Raw genomic sequence first — 18535 nt, 5'->3', positions numbered from 1 at the left:
ATAGGCGCCGGAACTGGATTTGAACCCAAGAAGCTGACTTCCAGAGTTTGTGCCTTTAACTGCTATGCCAAATTGTCTGCCCAAAGGAAAATGAAAGGCTATTTTTTTTAATGTCCATGTGAACACCACCTCAAGTGGTGCACCTCTGGACCTCTGATTAGGGGGAGTTGAGGGGCAGGGCCAGGGGCCTTGAGGTTGGGTTTGTGCAACTGCAATGTTTTGTTACTTTAAAAAAATGTAGGTTGAGTATTTATTTGTGGGTGGCTTGCTGGAGAGAAAGGAAGTTGAAGGGTTCCCTGGAAGCGGGTGACCCCAAACTCGACATTCCTTAAACTTGCACTGGTCCAGAGGCAGAGGGGGCTGGGGGCCAGGATCCTGGGTCTGAGGGAGGGGGTGCTGGGCCTGGACTGCTGGGTGGGAGGGAGGAGGGGACTTAGCTTCCTTCTGTGCAGAGAGCAGTGGCTGGCTAATTTTCCCAATATGGCAAGGTGTGGGGGGGGTGTCAGGAGATAGGTAGAGGGTGATGAGATGAGCAGAGAGATCTGGAAGATGTTGGTAGGGAGGTGATTCTGGAGAGAAACAGGAAAGACAGGTAGGAGGGCTGAGGTCTGAAGCAGCTGCTGAGGTGTGACTGCCCAGGAGCCTCTGATGGCGGGAGTGCAGCCAAACTCTGAGTCACAGGGCATCCTCCCTCCCCCTCCCTTCCAGAGGACCCTTACCTGCCCTGGATGTGGGAGCCCTGCCTCCCTAGGCCCTACTTTTTTTTTGGCTCCCAGCAGGGCTGGACTCACTTCTTGCAGAGCCTTGGGGTACTCAGCAATTCCATCCACCCACTGCCCTCAGCCCTCCCTGAAAACCTCCTCCCTCCCTCCCAATGTGGCACCTGCAAAGCTCAGAAACACTTTCACATGTCACTCCACCCTGAGAAGAGGCATCTGGGTCTCTCCTTCCTTCGGTCTGTCCATCCCTCCCTCCCTCCTCTCTTTTCTCTCCCACTGGGTCTCCCTCCCATTTCTCAGGTGAGAAAAACTGAGACCTGGGAGGAAATGGAGAGAAACCTGCCACCGAACTGGCAGCTCAAGGCTCAAAATCAGATGCATTTTTCTTTCCATTCTTCCCTTTTAAGGGCTTCCCTCTCCCCAGTCACAGATTTCACGTTTCCCACCTTTATTTCCCAGGTTATAAACATGCACAACCACAGAAACGGAAACGGAAGGAAAGAGGTTCCCACAGCTACCATCATACGCAGTTTGGTGTATGTCCCTTCAAATTTTATTCTCTTACATGGATAGGAACTTGTGCACATATTTTTATATCTTTCTTTTTTCAATTAACATGATATGGCATACATATTTTTTTGCATAGCACCAACAATTCCGCATAAATGTCATTTTAATGGCTTCATAATATCCAGTCAAACTGGCCTAACCATTTACCTAAACAATCCACTAATCTGAAACAATTTGAGTATTTCCACTTTTTTTTTTGCCAAGTAATGTTAATGGTGAATTCAAGTCTTGCTCCCCTTTTTGAATATTTTTAGTAGTATCTTCCTGGAACTATTAGGTCAAAGAGACAAATAGTCTGGGTTTGCACTTTCAAGCTCTTCCTTCCAGAAGATTGTATGAATTTACAGTGCCAATGTTTGAGAATGATGGTCTTATTACATCTTCACCAGCACTGAGTTTTTTGTGTGTTTCTTTCTTTCTTTTGGTTTTACCTCCTTGATAATTTGAGTGGTTTCAAAACCTGACATATTACTGAGGCTTCAGATCCATTTTGGAAGAATGGTTAAGTCAAGCCTGATGACATAGGCCATCGACGTCCTTATTTCTGTGGCTTTCCTGTTCATTGCATGTGGTCATTTAACACCGGTGGCGGATTAGCGGTGCCTTTTCATGGTGCTTTTTATCCAATCCACGTACTTGCAGACTTGGGTGTAGACCCCTGGTTCGTTGAGCTGGCCGCACGGGAAAGTCCCCCAGGACACCAGGCCTTGCAGTGTGCCCCTGCACATCAGCGGACCCCCTGAGTCACCCTGGAGTGGAGGGAGAAGGAGAGCATGATTTTGGCTTCAGAGTAACCCCCTTAAAGGTTTTGTGGGGGCGAGGGGATGGGAATATTTTGCGTTAAGGTCTTAACACACCGTGGACTTCCACCCTGGCCAATGAGAAGAGACTCATTGTCTCTGGAAACCAATGGGAGGGCAGGAGATTTGTGCTACCATGGAGATGACAGCGCGTTCTTTGACGGCATCATTTTGAGTCCTGGCCAATGGGATGGATCACAGGGCAGGAGGCACGACCTCCAGGGTCTTAGCATAATTCACTTCTCAGTAGGAAGAACTCCATTCCAAGCCAGTGGGAGAAAGAGCGTGACTTCTAGAATATAGATTTGTGTCCCTTGGGCATGAAGAGGGGGCAGTATGGCGGTCAGCCAGGGACAGGAAGGGCTACCTAATTTGCCGGGGCTCGGTTTAAATTGAAAATGTGGGGCCCCCGGTGCAAAAATTACCAAGAATTTCAAGATGGCGACGGCAGAGTGTTAAATCAAGTGCGGCCCTTCCTGAGCCCGAGCCCCTCACTTCTGCACAGCTCACACATCCCCGAGCGCCAAGAGGGGAAATTGTCCGTTTGCTAGGATGCACAACCTTCTCCCCCCACCTCCCAACACATATCCTCCCACGTCCCTGGAAAGCTGAGAGTGCAAATAAGAGAAGAGAGATTGGGGTATGGAAAGAGAAACACAGAGAGGCAAAGGGTCAACAAGAAAGGAAAGCGAGAAGCAGAAAGAAGGAGGGGGAGAAAAAACGGAAAGGAGTGGAGTGTAGAAGAGCAGAAATGGAGGGGGGGGGTGTTGTGGGAGGAGGCAGAGACAAAGGCAGGTGGAGTTATGGAATGAAAAAGAGACTGACAGAGACAGAAAAGTGGAGAGAGGGAGAGAGGTGGGGAGACCACAACAGAGGGCAGAGAGGACAAGAAAGAAATAACATCAGGACTAAAGAGAAATGTGGGACGAAGATGCTCAGAAACGATGAGGGAAACAATGGTTGAGGAAGGGGGAAACAGAGTGGGGGGGGGGGGAGAGACAGTTCCTTTCCTAGGACCAACGGCAGGACAACAGGAGGACAACAGTAGCGTCCGTCACAAAATTTAAGGGGTTGCCAAAACTCTTAGCGATCATGATTTTTTTTTTAAGTTAATGCAATAATAAAAAATAATAATGAATGCAAAAAAAAAAAAAGAAAAGAAAACCATAATGAACAAAATCTTCAAATTTTAAGTAAAGGATGGAGGAGTACAGTGTCGTGTTGAGCTTATACTGGCACCAAAGCCAAAGAAAAAATCAGCAAAATTGATAGGCTCTTTATTTAAAATTTTGATATTTTTGTTCATCATGGGTTTTGTGCATTTATGTTCATTATTTGCTTTTAGAAATATTGCATTAGAGCATGATTTGTTCTGCCATCTGAGTATCCAGGCGCTCCCTTAAATTTTGCACCTGAGACAGTGCCTCACTCTCCTCACCCTAATCTCAGCTCATTGTCTCCCATTCTGTTCTCCACCCCCCAGGGCCACAGCAGACTCCACTCCCGATTTAGACAGAGAAGGAGGAGGAGAGCCGAGGCCGCGGGGTCCGGGGGTGGCCGTATGGCAAGGGGAGGCTCAGCACCAGGATGAGGTCCCAAGGGCCTGAGCCGAGAGGGGCAGACAGGGGCCAGGGCTGGGGGTGGGGCGTCTCACGTTGCAGGCGTTGGTGCTGGAGTTGGGGATGCCGGCACACAGCATGGACTCGCCCAGAAGGTCCTTGTAAACCTTTTTGCAGTCGCTGTGGGAGATGAGCTGGACGTCCGTGCACATGAGCTGCGAGGGGAAGGTCACTGCGGGGCGGCGAGGATGGAACGGTCAGGGGCGGGCTCCACGGGAGGGGGACAGCCCAAAGGAGACGAGTCGGGGCTCGACCACGGGGCCAGGGGGAGGCGCCTGGAATACGGGCCGTGGGGCCTGGGCCTGAGGCTCCTTACCAGTGGGGCTGGTGGTGGTGCCCCAGCCCGAGACGGTGCACGTGGTCCCAGGGGGCGCGCAGCTGGACGGCAGGGTGACCTTCTTCACGCTGGCTGACAGCTTGGCCTTGGACTCCAGCTTGACGAGCATGAGGTCGTTGACGTGGGTCTGCGTGGAGTAACCCGGGTGGCGAAATGACTGTCTGGCCCTGATCCGCTGCGTATTCTTGCTGTTCAGTTGGTCGCCACCCAAATGCACCGTGTACTCGCTGGGGACGGGACAGCCAGGGGGACACAGTGCTGAGAGGGGCAGAGGCCCAGAGAGAGGGGCACGGAGACCCAGAGGGGGGGGGTACAGAGACCCACGGAGGGGGGAACAGAGACGCAGCCCTCCCCCTCCCTCCCGACCCCGGCAGCCCTGCAGCCCCCGCACCCACGTACCCCATCTTGCAGTGGGCGGCCGTCAGCACCCACCACTGGTCGAGCAGCACGCCGCCGCAGTGGAGCTGATTGCCCCTGAGCAGGGCCACCTGCCAGGGGTGTGAGCCTTTGATACATGGCTCGCCTCCAATAATCTTATCCTCACTTTTGTCTCTCTGGGCTGGACAGAGACGTGGAGAAAATCGTGGGTGACACACTCAGGGGAAGGCCGAGGCAGCCGCCGAGGGGTCCCGGGGGACAGAGATGGAGAGGGGGCGGACAGACACACAGGGAAAGGCAGAGGCAGAAACGCAGCCTGGGGGAGCAGAAAGAGGAAGCCCAACCGACCCTGGAAAAGAGGCTCCCAGAACCCGAGGGGCGGAGGAGGCGGGCAGAGAAAGTGCCGGGTGGCCCTGGACAGGGCGCACGCTCACAGGTGCGGGAGCGGCGTCCCGCCTGCGACCTCGACGGCGGGCAGGGAGCCAGAGCAGAGCCCGAAGCGAGCAGAGACGACACGTCGGAGAGAAGTTAGGCTGCCGGGGGCGGGAGTGCGGGGACAGGGCGCTCAGCCTGGTCTTCCCCGGGAGGGCGCTTTTGGAGGGGGGCGCATTCTGTCTCCCGTGGAGAGAAGGACCCCGGAGGCGGTGAGCGAGGAGACTGGGGGTAAGGGTGGGGGTGCAGGGGCAGGGGTAGGGCCTCCACATCCCACCGCCGTCACCTTGTCCGGCTGAGCCCAGGACAAAGGCCAGCAGTAGCAGCAGCAGGGGCGAGAGCAGGGAGCCTGGCATGGTGGCCTCTTTGAGCCTCTCGGGGGCTGTCAGGACGGAGGGAGGGTCTCTTCCGCTGGGCCTGGGAAGGGTAAAGAGTAAGCACCAAGAGGGAGCCGTCCAGGCCATCGCTCCCCCCGGCTCCCTCGCCCCCCACCCAGGACGAGGCTCCTCTCTCACCTCGGGAGGGCCTGGTCCGGGCTCAGACGCCGTCGGGAGCCAAGCGGGTCCCGCCCTCCGCAGCGCGCGGCCCTTTATACCCTCTCTGCCCCCGCGCCCGCCCCCAGCGCCCTGGGGCGCAGGCGGAGCCAGCTCCACGACACCCCCTTCCTGCCTTTGGGGTTATCTCGAACCCCTGAGGCGGTGAAGGCAATTGGCCCGGTTTGACTGTCTTATCGCCCTCCTCCCGAGACTCCGCGGGTGGGACCCCCCCCCCGAGTCCGCCCCCGCACGTCGCCCCCGCACATCGCGGTCCCACTGTCCAGTCTCTCGTGGCTGGCTGCGGGGGGAGGGGCCAGGTGCACGGCCTGGAGGGGCGGAAGCAGGATGCCAGGGGAGGCAGGACTCGGGGACTGGGCCATAGCCTCGGTCCTTCCCTGGAGCCCTTTTCCCGTCCTCATCCTCTTTCTTTGCGCGCCCGAGCGCCCACTCTAATTCCGACCAGCCTGTAGGAACTTGTTCCGGCGGGATTCCAGTCGCGCCTTTGAGCCTCAGCAGGAGTTACAGCCCTAATAGGGAGAGATCCATTAAAAAGAGAAAGCCTTCCCTAACTCCACCCCACTAAATGCTTCCTCTTATTTATGTGTTTTCATATTCATTTTTAACCATATTATGCGCAGGTTCCTCTATATTACCTATTTACAGCAAAAATATTTGCAATAAATATTATTTACCACAGCTGTTTTTCTACTTTTAAAATATCTCAGTGTATTAAATAATTTCTCCTTCTTTTGTAATGTTGTATGTATATGCCATAATCAAGTTGTATCTTAATTTATGGAATCTGTTTCAAATCGAAGTACATTTGGATAGCTTTAATTATAGCAATGCTGGGGTGGTTCTTTGTTCATTCCTCTTTGCTCATTTTATTCATTCAAAAAGTATCCACTGAGCATCTAACACTATTCTGCTGCAGAGGACACAGCAGTGAACTAAACAGACAACAATTTCTGCCTTTATAGAGGCCCTCATGCTTGCGGTGGGAGACAGTCAATGCAAAAAACAAAGATATAAAATACACGGTTTGTTACATGGTGGTACCTGCTATGAGAAAAATAAAGTGGGGAAAGGGATAGGGAGTTCTTGGCTCCCTCCACCCTCCTGGGGTTATGTTTGCAAAGATGATCTGGAAGAAATCCATGAGAAGGTGACATTGGAGCAAAATATTGACACAGATGATGGAGCAAATCATGGGGTTACCTAGAGGTAGTGAGTCCTAGGCAGAGGGAGCAAGCAAGTACCTTAGGGAAGAAGTATCCCTAATGCACCCTAGTGTAGAGGCTGTTGTGATGAGCTGAGTGAGCTGGGGGACAAGTGATGAGGTCAGAGATATAACAGGACTTGGGTGACACTGAACCTTGAAGGCTAAGGTTAGACTTTGGCTTTTACTTTGAGCAAGTTGTGAACCATTGATTATTTATTTATTTATTTATTTTTGCATGGGCAGGCACCAGGAATCGAACCTGGGTCTCTGGCATGGCAGGTAAGAACTCTGCCTGCTGAGCCACCGTGGCCTGCCGTGTTGATTATTTCTTGAACTCAAATTCATAAAAATGGAATTGACCCCAATTTCTAAATCAGACCCCAAAGTGTGATTCACTCCTCAACCCTGAGCTCAAACCGATCTCAATTTTGACTTCTAACCCAACTGTAACTTTAGCCCATAACTTGACCCATAGTGGATGTTTTTGTTATCTACTCAAGACATTCACCCCTTCTGCCTTTCCATCAGAAGATTGACTATGAGCTTTTGTTTCTAAATTTAGGATGGTGTGCTTTCTGGATGCAAATATTGGTACTGTGGGACCCCTCTATGGACCATAAAGAGAGATGGCTGACTGGATATAGTGGTGCACAAAACAGCTCTTGCTGTTGTCCAAATGAGAGCTGATGGTGACATGGATAAGGGCAACTGGGAAATGGGGATGGTGATAAGTGGATGGGTTCAAGATCCACTTAGGGGAGCATCAACAGGTCTTGGTGACATATTGAGTGGAGGATGTGGTGAGGGAGAAGGAGATGCTGAGGCTTCACAGACTCTTGCTGGATGATGTGCCATTCATTGAACATGTGTGGTCAGGTGTGGTCAAATTCTTCTGAGAGGATGAGAAAGGCCCAAGATCTTGACTTCAAGCATAATTCTATGTCCAAACCTACCTTGGCACAGCCTACAGCACTAATGTTGGCGCAAGTCCTAGTCTTCACCCCAAACCTCAATTTGTACCCAATCTGAACCTCAAATTTTGCTTCAACCTTGAACAATTCCAATTTATACCTCACTAAGAACCTAAATGTTGACACAATCCCTGACTCCAAATATCAACTCAGGCTAATACCTTTGATCTTCTCCAACCTTATCCTGACTCTTGACACTTAACCTGAGCCCTTAACCGTTAAGCCAAATTCAACTTTGACTCAAACACTGAGTGTCATCATAGTCTGAGCCCCAAACCTACCCCATGCACAATGGAGGCTTTAACCTTGACCTTACTCTGAACCCCATCCCAGTGGTATTCCAGGAAGTCCCACTGACATCTTCTCCATGAACACTCAACCCCAACTCACATCTGACACTAATCCTAGTACACTGGCTCCAGTCCTATCACTATTCTCTTCCCCAACCCAGTTTCTGTCTCTATTGTCATTTCTGTGTCCAACACCTTCCCACATTCCGTCTTCATTTCTGCAACTCCATGCCCAACTTTGACTCTTCATTTAATGCAAACTCTGAAAGTCTGCCAAGTCACATCATACTAACATTGCCCCATTCCTTAATTAAATTCAAGCCAAGTCCTCAAACTTTCTGATAGATAAACTCTCATTAAATCCAGAAACAGTTTCTGGAATGTGGGCTCCTGATCTTGCCAATTCTGCAATTTTCTTGGCTTGGGCTCCCAGGTCAAGCAGAGGCAGAGCTCAGGCCACTTGACCACAGTTCTTCTCTTACAGATCCATGACCCAGAAATCTGTCTGTTTCCCGTCTGTCTTCCCAAAGGAGGAACTTTAGCAGGACTTCTGGCTTGTTTAGTACGCTACCCTAATCTCTGTCTCTGTAGCCCCTCCTCAGCCCCGTGCTTCCTCAGCGTTGTGTTAGTAAAAGGAGAGGAATTCTACTACTCTGGAACTCTTGTTTTTCACTCCTAAACTACAGGAACTTCTTTGCAATATTTTGCATACCCACATATTGTAAATCAAATGATTACTTGTTTGATCTGTTTTGTTGCTAAATGCTGATCTTTAGGAGGGTAGGGAATGTATCTGGTTTTCATTATTGTTCTTTTTTTTTTTTTTAGCTCCCAGCCCAGAACAAGATACACAGGAGGTATTTAAATAAATTCTAGTTTGCCAACCATTGGCATCCAGAGATGCACTAATTTTAGACCCAGTCTTGCCTTGATCTCTAGCCATTCACACATGAGGTATAATAGAAGGCGCGCGGCCTCACAAATCAGATCAACTTAATTTTAAATCCTAGTTCCCCACCCTGGGACTTTAGGTAAGTGATTTTATCTTTCTGATCCTCACTTTGCCTCTCTCTAAAAAAAAAAAACACTTCTTGAGACAAATATAAGGATTAAATAAAATAACAAATTGAAAACTGATGGATATATAGAAGACACTCAATTACTATTAACTTCCATACTCCATTACCCAAGGAATGAAAGAACTTCCGTTTCCAACTCTGTGTCAGGTGCTCTGTGGACCTCATCTCTAATGTTCATATCAGATGGAAGTTGTCATCCCATTTTATAGATGAGAAAACAGAAGCTTAAAAGAGTCCAAAGTCGTATAGCTAAGGAGCAGTAAGGTCAGAATTCAAATGCTAGCGATTCAAAAGCCTGTGACGTCAAAAAAAAAAGCCTGTGATACCACCACTGCATTGGCCCATACTCTGAGAAAAAAATTTCCATGTGACACCCTCCCATGCCTCTGGAGTTTCTTCTGGCCTAATCTAGACCATAACTACCCCGAGCCTATTAATTAATCATGCCCCTGTGTTGGTGAGAGCCCTCCATGCCCTTTGTGCTTGGTTCGAACAGCTCTTCCTATGTTCCTTCCAGAGACCCAACCTCATGGCTTCCTTGCTGTCAGAACTTCCTTGCCCTCAGACCTTCCTTGCCCTCAGACCTACGTCCTGAACTTTTGCCCAATGAGTCATCTCCCAGGTTATGATCACACCTGATAAACAGCATCTGCCTCTGCCTTGCCAGCTGGGCCCTCCCTATGGAACGCAGGACGCTGTGACCTTGGCGTCTCCTGATTCAGCCCCTGGCTTCTGAAGGCCCATTGTTTCTAACTTGCCAGATTCCATTCTCCCTTCTTTTAAGAACAGCACCCCAATTCTTCTGGGGCGCTGCCCCTTCATTTCATATAGTTCTGGTGAAGCTGTCAATCATAGTTCTTCATCCTATACACATTGAGATGGGCGTATGACCCAGGCCAAACGGATAAGACCACTGCTTTCTCCCTAGCAACAGTGATTTTTTATTAAAAAGATTTTTTAAGCATAAAAACATACAAACACGAACACTCTTACCATAGGATCATTCCATTCTTGGTATATAATCAATAACTCACAATTATCATCACATAGTTGTATATTCATCACCATGATCATGTCTTAGGACATTCCTAGCAACAGTGATTGATCTTGCCAATTCAATCCGGACCAATCAAAGTTCTTCCTTAGGATTAATATCAAACTTCTAGGAGAAAGGTCTTTCTTTCTATTGGATTTGCTTAGCAGGGTCTATGAGTATTCCCTCCATAAGAAGAGATCTGCCTACATAAGGCTAGAATGAGACCTGCAGAAGAAAAGAGATAAGCAGAAATGAGAAACGGCTCACATGTGTGGGAGACAGAAACAGTGATGAGAGAGGCAGGTAGAGTGATAGAGGGAGGAGTGTCACGTGCAGAGAGACAGAGCATTGCCTTGTTTAGGTCACCACCTCACCTCAGGCCTTGAGCGTCTTGTTCCCGTGACTCTTCCTTTCACCTTGTGAGTCAGCCGTGTGGCCTTCCTGGCCACCTGATCCAACAAAGTCCCTCTTTTGAATGAGTCAGTTTGATTTGGGGAATCAAACTGACTAAGGCAGAAATAAGCCCTCTGACCAAATGCATTCCCCCAGCCTCTCTCCATACCTGTTGTCCTCACCTCCCACCAGATTCCACAGCTTATGACTTGCCAGTTGAATTCAGACAAGTCCCTTCCCCTCCAAGCTTCAGACACTCCTCCTACGTCCCCTTAATATGTTTCAAAACTCAGATCTTTTGCGGTTTGTATTCAATTGGGAAATTTCAAATTTCACCTGGATATTGGTCGATAGTAAGGGTTTTTATTATTATTATTAATTCAGTAAAGTGTGATAATGTTAGGGTAGTTGTGTTTAAATGAGTCTATCGTTTTGAGTAGGGGTCAACAAACTTTTTCTATAAAGAGTCGGATTGTTAATATTTTATAGGTTTTGTAGGTCAAGAGGAAAAATCAAGGATATTATGTTGGTACTTACATAACAAGGGGAAAAACCACATTTCCATACATTTTTAACTGACAAGATTCAAAATACAGTAATAATAATTTAATGAAAATTTTTGTAAAACAGGTCTACTAGTGAGAAAAATCCCTTTCTTCTAGGGGGATAATATCTTGCTAATAATTTCTTGCTAAATTAGGTTCAATTTTAGTGTTTGCTATCACGTAATGGATTGCCCACATTCTTCTGCAAAAACTACTTTTAGCTGGTGAGAGTTGTCCCATCAGCTGTAGTTTTTCAACCCATATTAAAGACACATAATGGAATATGTAAAAATGAAATGATATGATGACATATATTTGCTTCAAAATAATCAGGATTTGGGGAATGAGGGGTGGTGGTGGGGTAACAGATGAAAGAAGAATTGGTTTGCGTTTGTGTGGTGATATATAAAGATTCATTACACCATTCACTCTACTTTTTTGTATATTTGAAATTTTCCACCATTAAAAATTATAAATAATTCTTTGGGTTGAGATGTCTCTTGAGGGACATCACTGGCACCAGGGGTTTAGTACCAGAAGGGAAAGATTTCCTTGGGATTTCTGAAAATGAGAGGGGCTGTCATGGTGGATCAGGGCAGATGACATCTGTGAAGCTTCCTTCACACTCAAGCCTCTTCTGGGAAGTTGCCCTGCCCACAGCCCTGGGCAGCCATATTTTACATCACATGGTTCCAAATAGGCCTTGATTGGACAGGAGTGGTCACCTCACCAGAATATAGTCAAACCCTTGGCCATTCAGTGACCTACGATTTGACTGGAGGAGAAGAGATGAGCTAGATGGATCAAATTCTCTTTCTTGGGAACTTAATCTAAGAAATACCAGGAGACTGAAGTTGTTGGCAATGAGAGAAGTCGGAAGGTAGTGAAAAGGGGAAAGAAATTGTAGCAGCCCTTGAGGGAACAGACACTATGAAAATGAAGAAATTTGAAATAAAGGACTTACAGAGTTAAATAAATGGGTTAAGGGTTGGTAACAATAAATGAATGAGACAGCAATGAAGAGAGAGGACATATACACACAGCCATCTCTCTAAAGGGGCTTTGATTCTTATTCCTATTCATTTAGGGAATAACTTCCTTCCATCACACATGTATTTCTCCAAGACAATTTGTGTTAAGCCTCCTTTCTGGTAAAAACCCCACAAAATGTCACTTTTAGGGTAGCTACCTTCAGTTTGGACACCAGCCATGACAAAATGCCAATTCCCTTCCACCATAACAGATATCAGACAGCTGTTCACTGTGAGAAACATTTCTGTTTATTTTGAGAAGAAGAACCTGCCCCTCAGACTTTTGGGGGCTTTAATTGTTCTATTTCATGCACTGGGTAGTGGCTTCATGTATACTAATGAATATTTAAGCTGTACCTGTATTTCCTGCACACTTCTGTGTGTGTGTGTGTGTGTGTGTGTGTGTGTGTGTGTATGTGTGCATAACAGTTAATAAAAGAAACTGGGGTGGGGGGAGGTTGAAACACCACTATGAGTCCTTCCCCCCACAGCTTTAAAAACTTTAGCTGCCCAGAGAAATTTAAAATAATATTCCTTTTGAATCTTTCCCAGACCAGTGCATTGTGTTAGGTCAGAGTCATTAAGGAATGGTGCAGGACAGCAAGTCAAAGCTTAACAGATTTATTGAAGGTAGAGAGCAGGGAGAAAGCAGGTAAGAGCCAGCAAAACTTGCCAGCGAAAGGAGAGAAAATGGCTCCAGCTCCTTGTTCTGGGATCTGCATTTTAAAAGGAATGTTATGTTGGGAGGGGAGGGTGCCCACTAGGTGGTGTTCTATCTCTTGGTTGGATGGGAGCTTGTTGGTTTATGGTCTGCTTGTTTGCTGGAGCTCTGAGGCACAGCTCTCCTTGATGTGCAGGGCATGTACTCACAAGAGTTAACAAGCAGGCCTTCTGGTGGGTGCTGTGCCAGCCTGTCTGGGGCTCTCAACATCCTTCAATCAAAAACCTTGTGATCGTTTATCTTGCTGCCACATCTAGTTCTGCAAAAGAAGCTGAAGGGCCCTTGGATCCTAAGTCTCTTTTACCTATAAAGTTCTCTTCCTGAGACCTGATGCGTTGGATATTTGGAAATCCCAATAAGTCTCTCTTTTGAAGTAAACCTCCCACTCCCCCAAGTCCTTCCAGGAGCAAGGGGTCACTTTAAGTGATGATCAGATTAGCCACAGGGGTCCTTTTCTCTCCAGACTTCCCACTACGCCTCCTAGCGGGGTGAGGCTCCCCATCCACACGGCCCCACAGCTAAAGCAGACACAGGCAAGGAGCCAGGCTGGGTGTTCAGTTTATTAGGGGGAGGGGGCAGGGCTCCTCTTGGGATCAGCCCCTTTTGCCCATGGTCTTCTTGATCCAGACCAGGTAGCGGCAGATGTTGGTATAGACGCCAGGTCTCTGCGGCCGCCCACAGGGGTCGGAGCCCCAGGACGTGATGCCCTGGAGAACGCCATCACACACCAGTGGGCCCCCGGAATCGCCCTGGAACAGGACAGCGAGAGAGGTGTTTCCTCTGGGAGGCCCACAGGTGGGTTTCCCGTGGTAACCAGCCCCGGGAACCACGGCTTGATGGCTCCCCTCTAGCCAATGGCGATAAGATATTGTCTCCTAGGACCAATCATGAGAGAGAGGGGCGGGGCCTGCCTGGCGGGGCTGTCGATAGGCTGCCTGAGGAGACTCCAGCGAATGGGAGAAGAGAATGCAGACCCAAGAGTCCAGCCCAGAGAGAAGAGAGTAGGGAGGACGAGAGGGTGCAGAGCTGATGGCTCCGGGCGTTCTGGCCAATACGGAAGAGAACACTGAATCCAGGGATGAAATATGGGAACAAGGAGCAGTGCTTGTGAAGGCGTGTGCACACAGAGCAGGTCCCCAAGGAGCAATGACAAGAGCTCTTGTTGGAAGGGACCTGGCTTTTCATGGAGGGGCAGCACAAGGAACTGGTTCAGGTCTTGGCCAGTGAGGAAGAAAGCATTGTCTTCAGCCACCATTCATGAGCGAAGGGGGCGGGCCTTCCGTGAAGAGGACAAAGCCCAAGGGAGCCTTGAGGTCAATGGATGGTGAAGCATTGCAGCCAATCTGCCATTCTCAGGCCAGTTGGGAACGGAGTATTAAGGGACCAATCATAGGAGAAGGAGGCGGCGCTCAAGCGTGTGGTCCCAAGGAAAAGTGGTTGACCAGCTGGCCAGACTACCTCCAGCCCCAGACTCTCTGCTTCAACCACACTTCTTCGCATGCCCGTTAACGCCCCCATGCTCCCCATCCTGCAGCCAGGGGTTCCCAGGAAAATGACTGAGACAGTTCAGCACTGCTGTTTCCTGTGCAGCGTGACCTTCAGCGAGAGTTTGGCCTTCTCTGAGTCTGGTTGCAGCTCAGCGTAGAGCCCACCTCTCTGAGCACTCTCCACCCCGCCCCCCCGCGGTGCCCCACCCTGCCAAGCCTCACTCCTCCCATGGGGTGAAGCATGAGGGGATCATAACTTATCCACCTGGCACGTGTCAGCTCCGCTGCTTTCTCCAGCACAGACCATGCCATCTGTCACCTTCCCGGGGTAGGCAGCCTCACACTGCTTCTGGGGAAAGATTTTTACTTGTGCACAGTTGAGAGCTTCAGGGAAATTCTCTGAAGAAGAAAGAAGTTGTTAAGTTTCCAGAGAGAGAGAGAGAGAGAGAGCAACCCTTTTCCTCTGGATCTGACCTCCCTCCCATCCACAGCTGGGTGAGTTTTCTGATACATTTCCCAAAGAACTTCTCTTCTCTATACTAAATAAAGGCCTGTCCCCTGCTCTTCCCCTTTCTCCCTCTAGAGAGGGCCTTTTTGCTTCTTTCCCTGAGCTGTTTTCAAATCAAGGGACAGGTGGCTGTGACTCCACCCTCTCACTTTCTCCCTCCAGTCTTTCTCTTTCTCTCCATTCACGGACCACCAGGTCTTTGATCTCAGCTAAATCTTATTTCTTCCAAATGTCACCCCTTCTAAGAAGCCTTCCCTGATCACTTATTAAAACACCACTGCTCTTTCTTGCTCCACAAACTTCACCATAGCTCTTTCCTCTACCTGATACTTTGTCTGTTTATGTATTGTCTATATCCTAACATGCATCTCCATAAGGACATGCAACAGACTGGTCAGGTTTGTTGGGGGCTGTATCCCCTGTGCCTAGATCAGCACCTGGGGAATATTATGCGCTCAATAAATAAGTGCTGAATAAATGATTGAAAGTGGAATTGATCTTTCTCATCAATCTCCTTTGGGGAACCGACTTGAAGGGAAGATAATCTTTATCTGGTATGTATGTGCCAGGAGCTATATGATCACAGTCTCATTTAATCCTCACATCAGTTCTTTGAAGGAGGGAGGCATTTTTAATTTTTTCATTCATTCATTCATTCATCCTTTCAGTGGATATTTATTGATCACATCTGTGTCCCAGGCACTACCGTGAACACTAGGGACATCACAATGAAACAAATAGATGTAACCTGAGCTCTCCTGAGCACAGAATCTATTGGATAGTTGTTTCCATTTTGTAGACATAGAAAACAAGGCTGTTAGATGGTAAGGGACTTGCCCAGAGTAAGGGGGCAAAGTGGCGGTTTGAGCCAAATTGCCTAGTTCATGAGCAGGTAAGTTCCTAGAGCATCACATCACCTCCTTGGAAGTCGGAGTCAGACAGGCAGGGCCCTGAATCCCGACTGTGCTGCTTCCTGGTGAGTCACAGCACGACCCAGCTGAGCCCCAGTCTCTCCACTTGTGAGGGAGGCGAGGGGCAGGTGGGAGTCTGATGTCCCAAAGGGAGGCCTTCATTGGAGACTGTGACTTCAGGGTCTAGTGTGATGAGAGAACTGGGGACCTAGATTCCTGAGTCCAGAGGAAGACAGGGCTTGGGCCTGGGAAAGGAGGGAGGTGGGGGCTGGGACTCCTGCGTTCAAGAGGTGGGAGGTACTCTGGAGTCTGTTTCCTGGATCCCTTAGGGAATCCTTATATCCTAAGCTGTCAAGAGGATTACATAAAGTATTGAACAACAAGGGGTTCTCCACCATGAAGGAGAGTTGTACTCATTTATTCATGCATTCATTTTTCTGAGCGCTGACCAATGATCCGTTAGTTTGCTCTCTTTCCCCCTACCACTCCTGTTAATCTTCTGGGTTTCAAGGCTTCCAGCCTGGGCCACCCATGTATCTCATCAACACAATCACTTTCCCTTCTTTGCCTCCTCCTGGAGCCAAGCCTTGACAATGTCTTGGGGTCCCCCGGCCCACTGGCTTGTCTTCTCCCTCCTGTATTGGCCAAGCCCAGTACCTCGGGGGCTGGTGACAGTGCCCCAGCCTGAGATGGTGCACTGCTGGCCCGTCTGGGCGCAGCGATCCGTCAGGTTGATGGGCTTCACTTTGGACCCCAGGGAGGCCTGACGACGTAGCCGAATGAGCATGAGATCGTGGCGGTGGTCCTGGCTACTGCTGTTGTAGCAGGGATGAGGGATGGACTGAGCCACTGCCATTTCTTGCTCTGGCCCGTCCTTATTCTGCAGGTTGTGCTCTCCCAGGCGAACAGTGTACTTCCTGCAATGGTGGGGGTAGATTAGGACCCAGGCAGGAGTCTCAGATCCTAGCTCTCTCCCTCACCAGCCTCCTCTTCCTTGATGTAGACTCAAAGCCTCAGGCATTCCCCCTTCCAACCCAGGAAGTCTCCTCCCTCAGACTGGGGTCTCCAGGCCCGCAGCCCCTCCTCCCTCAGACCCGGAGATCCAGGCCCCCGACCCCTCCCACCTCAGACTCAGGGGTCCCAGCCCCCAGTCCCTCCTCCCTCAGACCTGGGGGTGCAGGCTCTAGTGCCCACTTTCCCGAGGCTTCTGCCCACCTCGGCCCAGCATCCACTCACAGTTTTCTACAGTGGGCAGCTGTGACGACCCAGTTGGCACCTAGGAGGACGCCCCCACAGAGCAGGCGGTTACCCTGGAACAAGCCCGCCTGCCACGGCTGTGAGTGGGGCTCGCACTCCTCACCCTGCAGCACCTTGGGCTCCTGTGCTCTCAAGGGTCCTGCAGCAGGAGGGAGAGGGTTGGGTCGCCACCCTATGGGGCAGTACCAGGGCCAGGACAACCACTGTGGGTTCAAATGGACACACGGGAAGTTCTCCGCATGCTTCCCCATGCTCCTTCGTGCGTCCACACACCCTCATGTGTGTGGCCTCAGGCATCCACACGCTACCACATGGAAACATGTTCTCTCAGTTAAGTCTGTGAGTCATCATGCAAGGAGCCACACACCTAGAAATATTTCCACATGCTCCCACATGTGTCCACATGCCCTCACATGTACACACATGCCCCCATATGTATTCATATGCTCCCACATGTGTCACATGCATACCCCCACGGGCCTGCACATTCTCCCAGGTATGTCCGCATCCCTCCACATATATCCACATGTCCCGCACGTAACATGTTCCCACGTTTCATATGCCCCCACACAGCCCACACATCCCTATATATCCACATGTTCCCATGTGTATCACATGCCTCTGCATGCTCCTACATGCATCCACATGCCCCCCACATGTCCACATGCCATCACCCACATAGCCACATGCTCTCACACAGGTCCACGTGTTCCCACACACGTCCATCTGCCCCCCCACATCCACATGCTCCCACATGCACCCACATTTTCCCACCTGTCCACATCCTCCCTCATGTATCAGCTGCTCCCACATATATGCACACGCTCCTGCACAGTTCCACACGCATCCTCAGGCTCCCCTCTATTTTTATGTGTCTCACGCCTCTCAGCCATCAGCCCACCATGGCTGTTTTTTTCCAGCATAGACTGACACCCTCCCACCTACTCCCACGTGTTCCCAGCTCCACCCATCGTCAGGCGAGCTCACAGAGGCTCCTGCATGCAGTCGCATGCTTCCACCCTGCACAGGCCACCCCATGCACCACAGAACCACCACAGGCCTTCACATGCCTTCCGTCCCCATCCCCTCCGAAGCCCTCCTTCCGCCCTCTCACCTGTCCAGCCTTCCAGCAGCAAAAGCAGGAACAGCCAGGTCAAGGCTGCTGGTGGTGGGAGGTATGCCATGGTGGTGTCTGGGAGAGGGAGAGGGAGAAGGGCAAGCAGAAGGACAGGGTGGGGCTAGAAGATGAGAAAGGAGGAGCCTGAAGTCCCAGAAAGTGAAATTGGTTTTGGGGAAGGAGCAGAGAGCATCCCAGTTTCTCTCCTGAGTCCTGCAGGAAGAAGAGATGGGACCAACACCCTAGGGTCTGAGTGAGGTGCGGCTGAGGGACTGGATCCCCAGCTGCAAGGGAGGAGGGAGCTGTGGCCCCGAACTCCTGAGTCATGGAGGAGGAGGGAGTTGGGGGCCCGGAGTCCTGGGTCCAAGGCCGAAGGAAGCCAGGGCTGGGGGCTTTGGTCTGGGGGGTGCTGAAGCCTGTATCTGAATACCTCTGCACCTCACCTTACAGAATCCAGGGAGGTCACCTACTGGTTCGGACCCAGTGGACGAGGCCCCAGCATTTCAATTCTGTTGCCCTGGTGCACGGTTCTGGAGTCTTTTAACTGGAAATCCCCGCCTCCTGCCCCGCCTCCCC

At 50.1% G+C, this 18535-nt stretch overlaps 2 protein-coding genes across 6 annotated transcripts; both read right to left on the bottom strand.

The window, feature by feature from the left end:
- Nucleotides 1–1183: 1183 nt before the first annotated feature.
- On the bottom strand, nt 1184–5491 carry LOC143658770 (kallikrein-7-like). The gene is made up of 6 exons (XM_077131046.1): nt 5371–5491; nt 5142–5272; nt 4445–4604; nt 4025–4272; nt 3744–3880; nt 1184–2038 (listed from the first exon to the last, which is right to left on the bottom strand). The coding sequence occupies exons 2-6, from the start codon at nt 5209–5211 to the stop codon at nt 1883–1885; spliced, it is 771 nt and encodes a 256-aa protein (XP_076987161.1). The 5' UTR covers nt 5212–5272; nt 5371–5491; the 3' UTR covers nt 1184–1882.
- A 7187-nt stretch (nt 5492–12678) lies between these two features.
- LOC143658764 (kallikrein-8-like) lies at nt 12679–18498 on the bottom strand. 5 transcript variants are annotated; one of them, XM_077131037.1, is made up of 6 exons: nt 18403–18498; nt 17957–18034; nt 16822–16861; nt 16243–16502; nt 14432–14565; nt 12679–13428 (listed from the first exon to the last, which is right to left on the bottom strand). In XM_077131037.1, exons 2-6 carry the CDS (start codon nt 18024–18026, stop codon nt 13273–13275), a joined length of 660 nt encoding a protein of 219 aa, XP_076987152.1. In that variant the 5' UTR covers nt 18027–18034; nt 18403–18498; the 3' UTR covers nt 12679–13272. The 5 variants fall into 5 exon arrangements, with proteins under 5 accessions (XP_076987152.1, XP_076987149.1, XP_076987148.1 ...); XM_077131034.1 differs by having other exon boundaries at nt 12680–13428; nt 16822–17014; nt 17957–18080; nt 18403–18477; XM_077131033.1 differs by having other exon boundaries at nt 12681–13428; nt 16822–17014.
- Nucleotides 18499–18535: the final 37 nt, after the last annotated feature.

The sequence above is a fragment of the Tamandua tetradactyla genome, chromosome 16 (genome assembly GCF_023851605.1).
Source record: "Tamandua tetradactyla isolate mTamTet1 chromosome 16, mTamTet1.pri, whole genome shotgun sequence".
NCBI classification, from domain to species: domain Eukaryota; kingdom Metazoa; phylum Chordata; class Mammalia; order Pilosa; family Myrmecophagidae; genus Tamandua; species Tamandua tetradactyla.
The sequence above is the reverse complement of the archived record's forward strand: the minus strand, read 5'-3'. Positions and strand labels throughout refer to the sequence as shown.

Bases quoted from the DNA above. Each gene is read 5' to 3' on its own strand.
- LOC143658770 (XM_077131046.1), bottom strand. From the start codon at position 5,211: ATGCCAGGCTCCCTGCTCTCGCCCCTGCTGCTGCTACTGCTGGCCTTT. The intron at 3,881-4,024 runs GTAAGGAGCCTC...GCCGCCCCGCAG, and splicing joins CACCACCACCAGCCCCACTG to TGACCTTCCCCTCGCAGCTC. The intron at 2,039-3,743 runs GTGAGACGCCCC...CCTCCACTCCAG, and splicing joins CCAGCACCAACGCCTGCAAC to GGTGACTCAGGGGGTCCGCT.
- LOC143658764 (XM_077131033.1), bottom strand. From the start codon at position 18,026: ATGGCATACCTCCCACCACCAGCAGCCTTGACCTGGCTGTTCCTGCTT. The intron at 16,503-16,821 runs GTGAGTGGATGC...CCACCATTGCAG, and splicing joins GCTGCCCACTGTAGAAAACT to GAAGTACACTGTTCGCCTGG. The intron at 13,429-14,431 runs GTGGATAAGTTA...GTCCTGTTCCAG, and splicing joins GCGGAGCTGACACGTGCCAG to GGCGATTCCGGGGGCCCACT.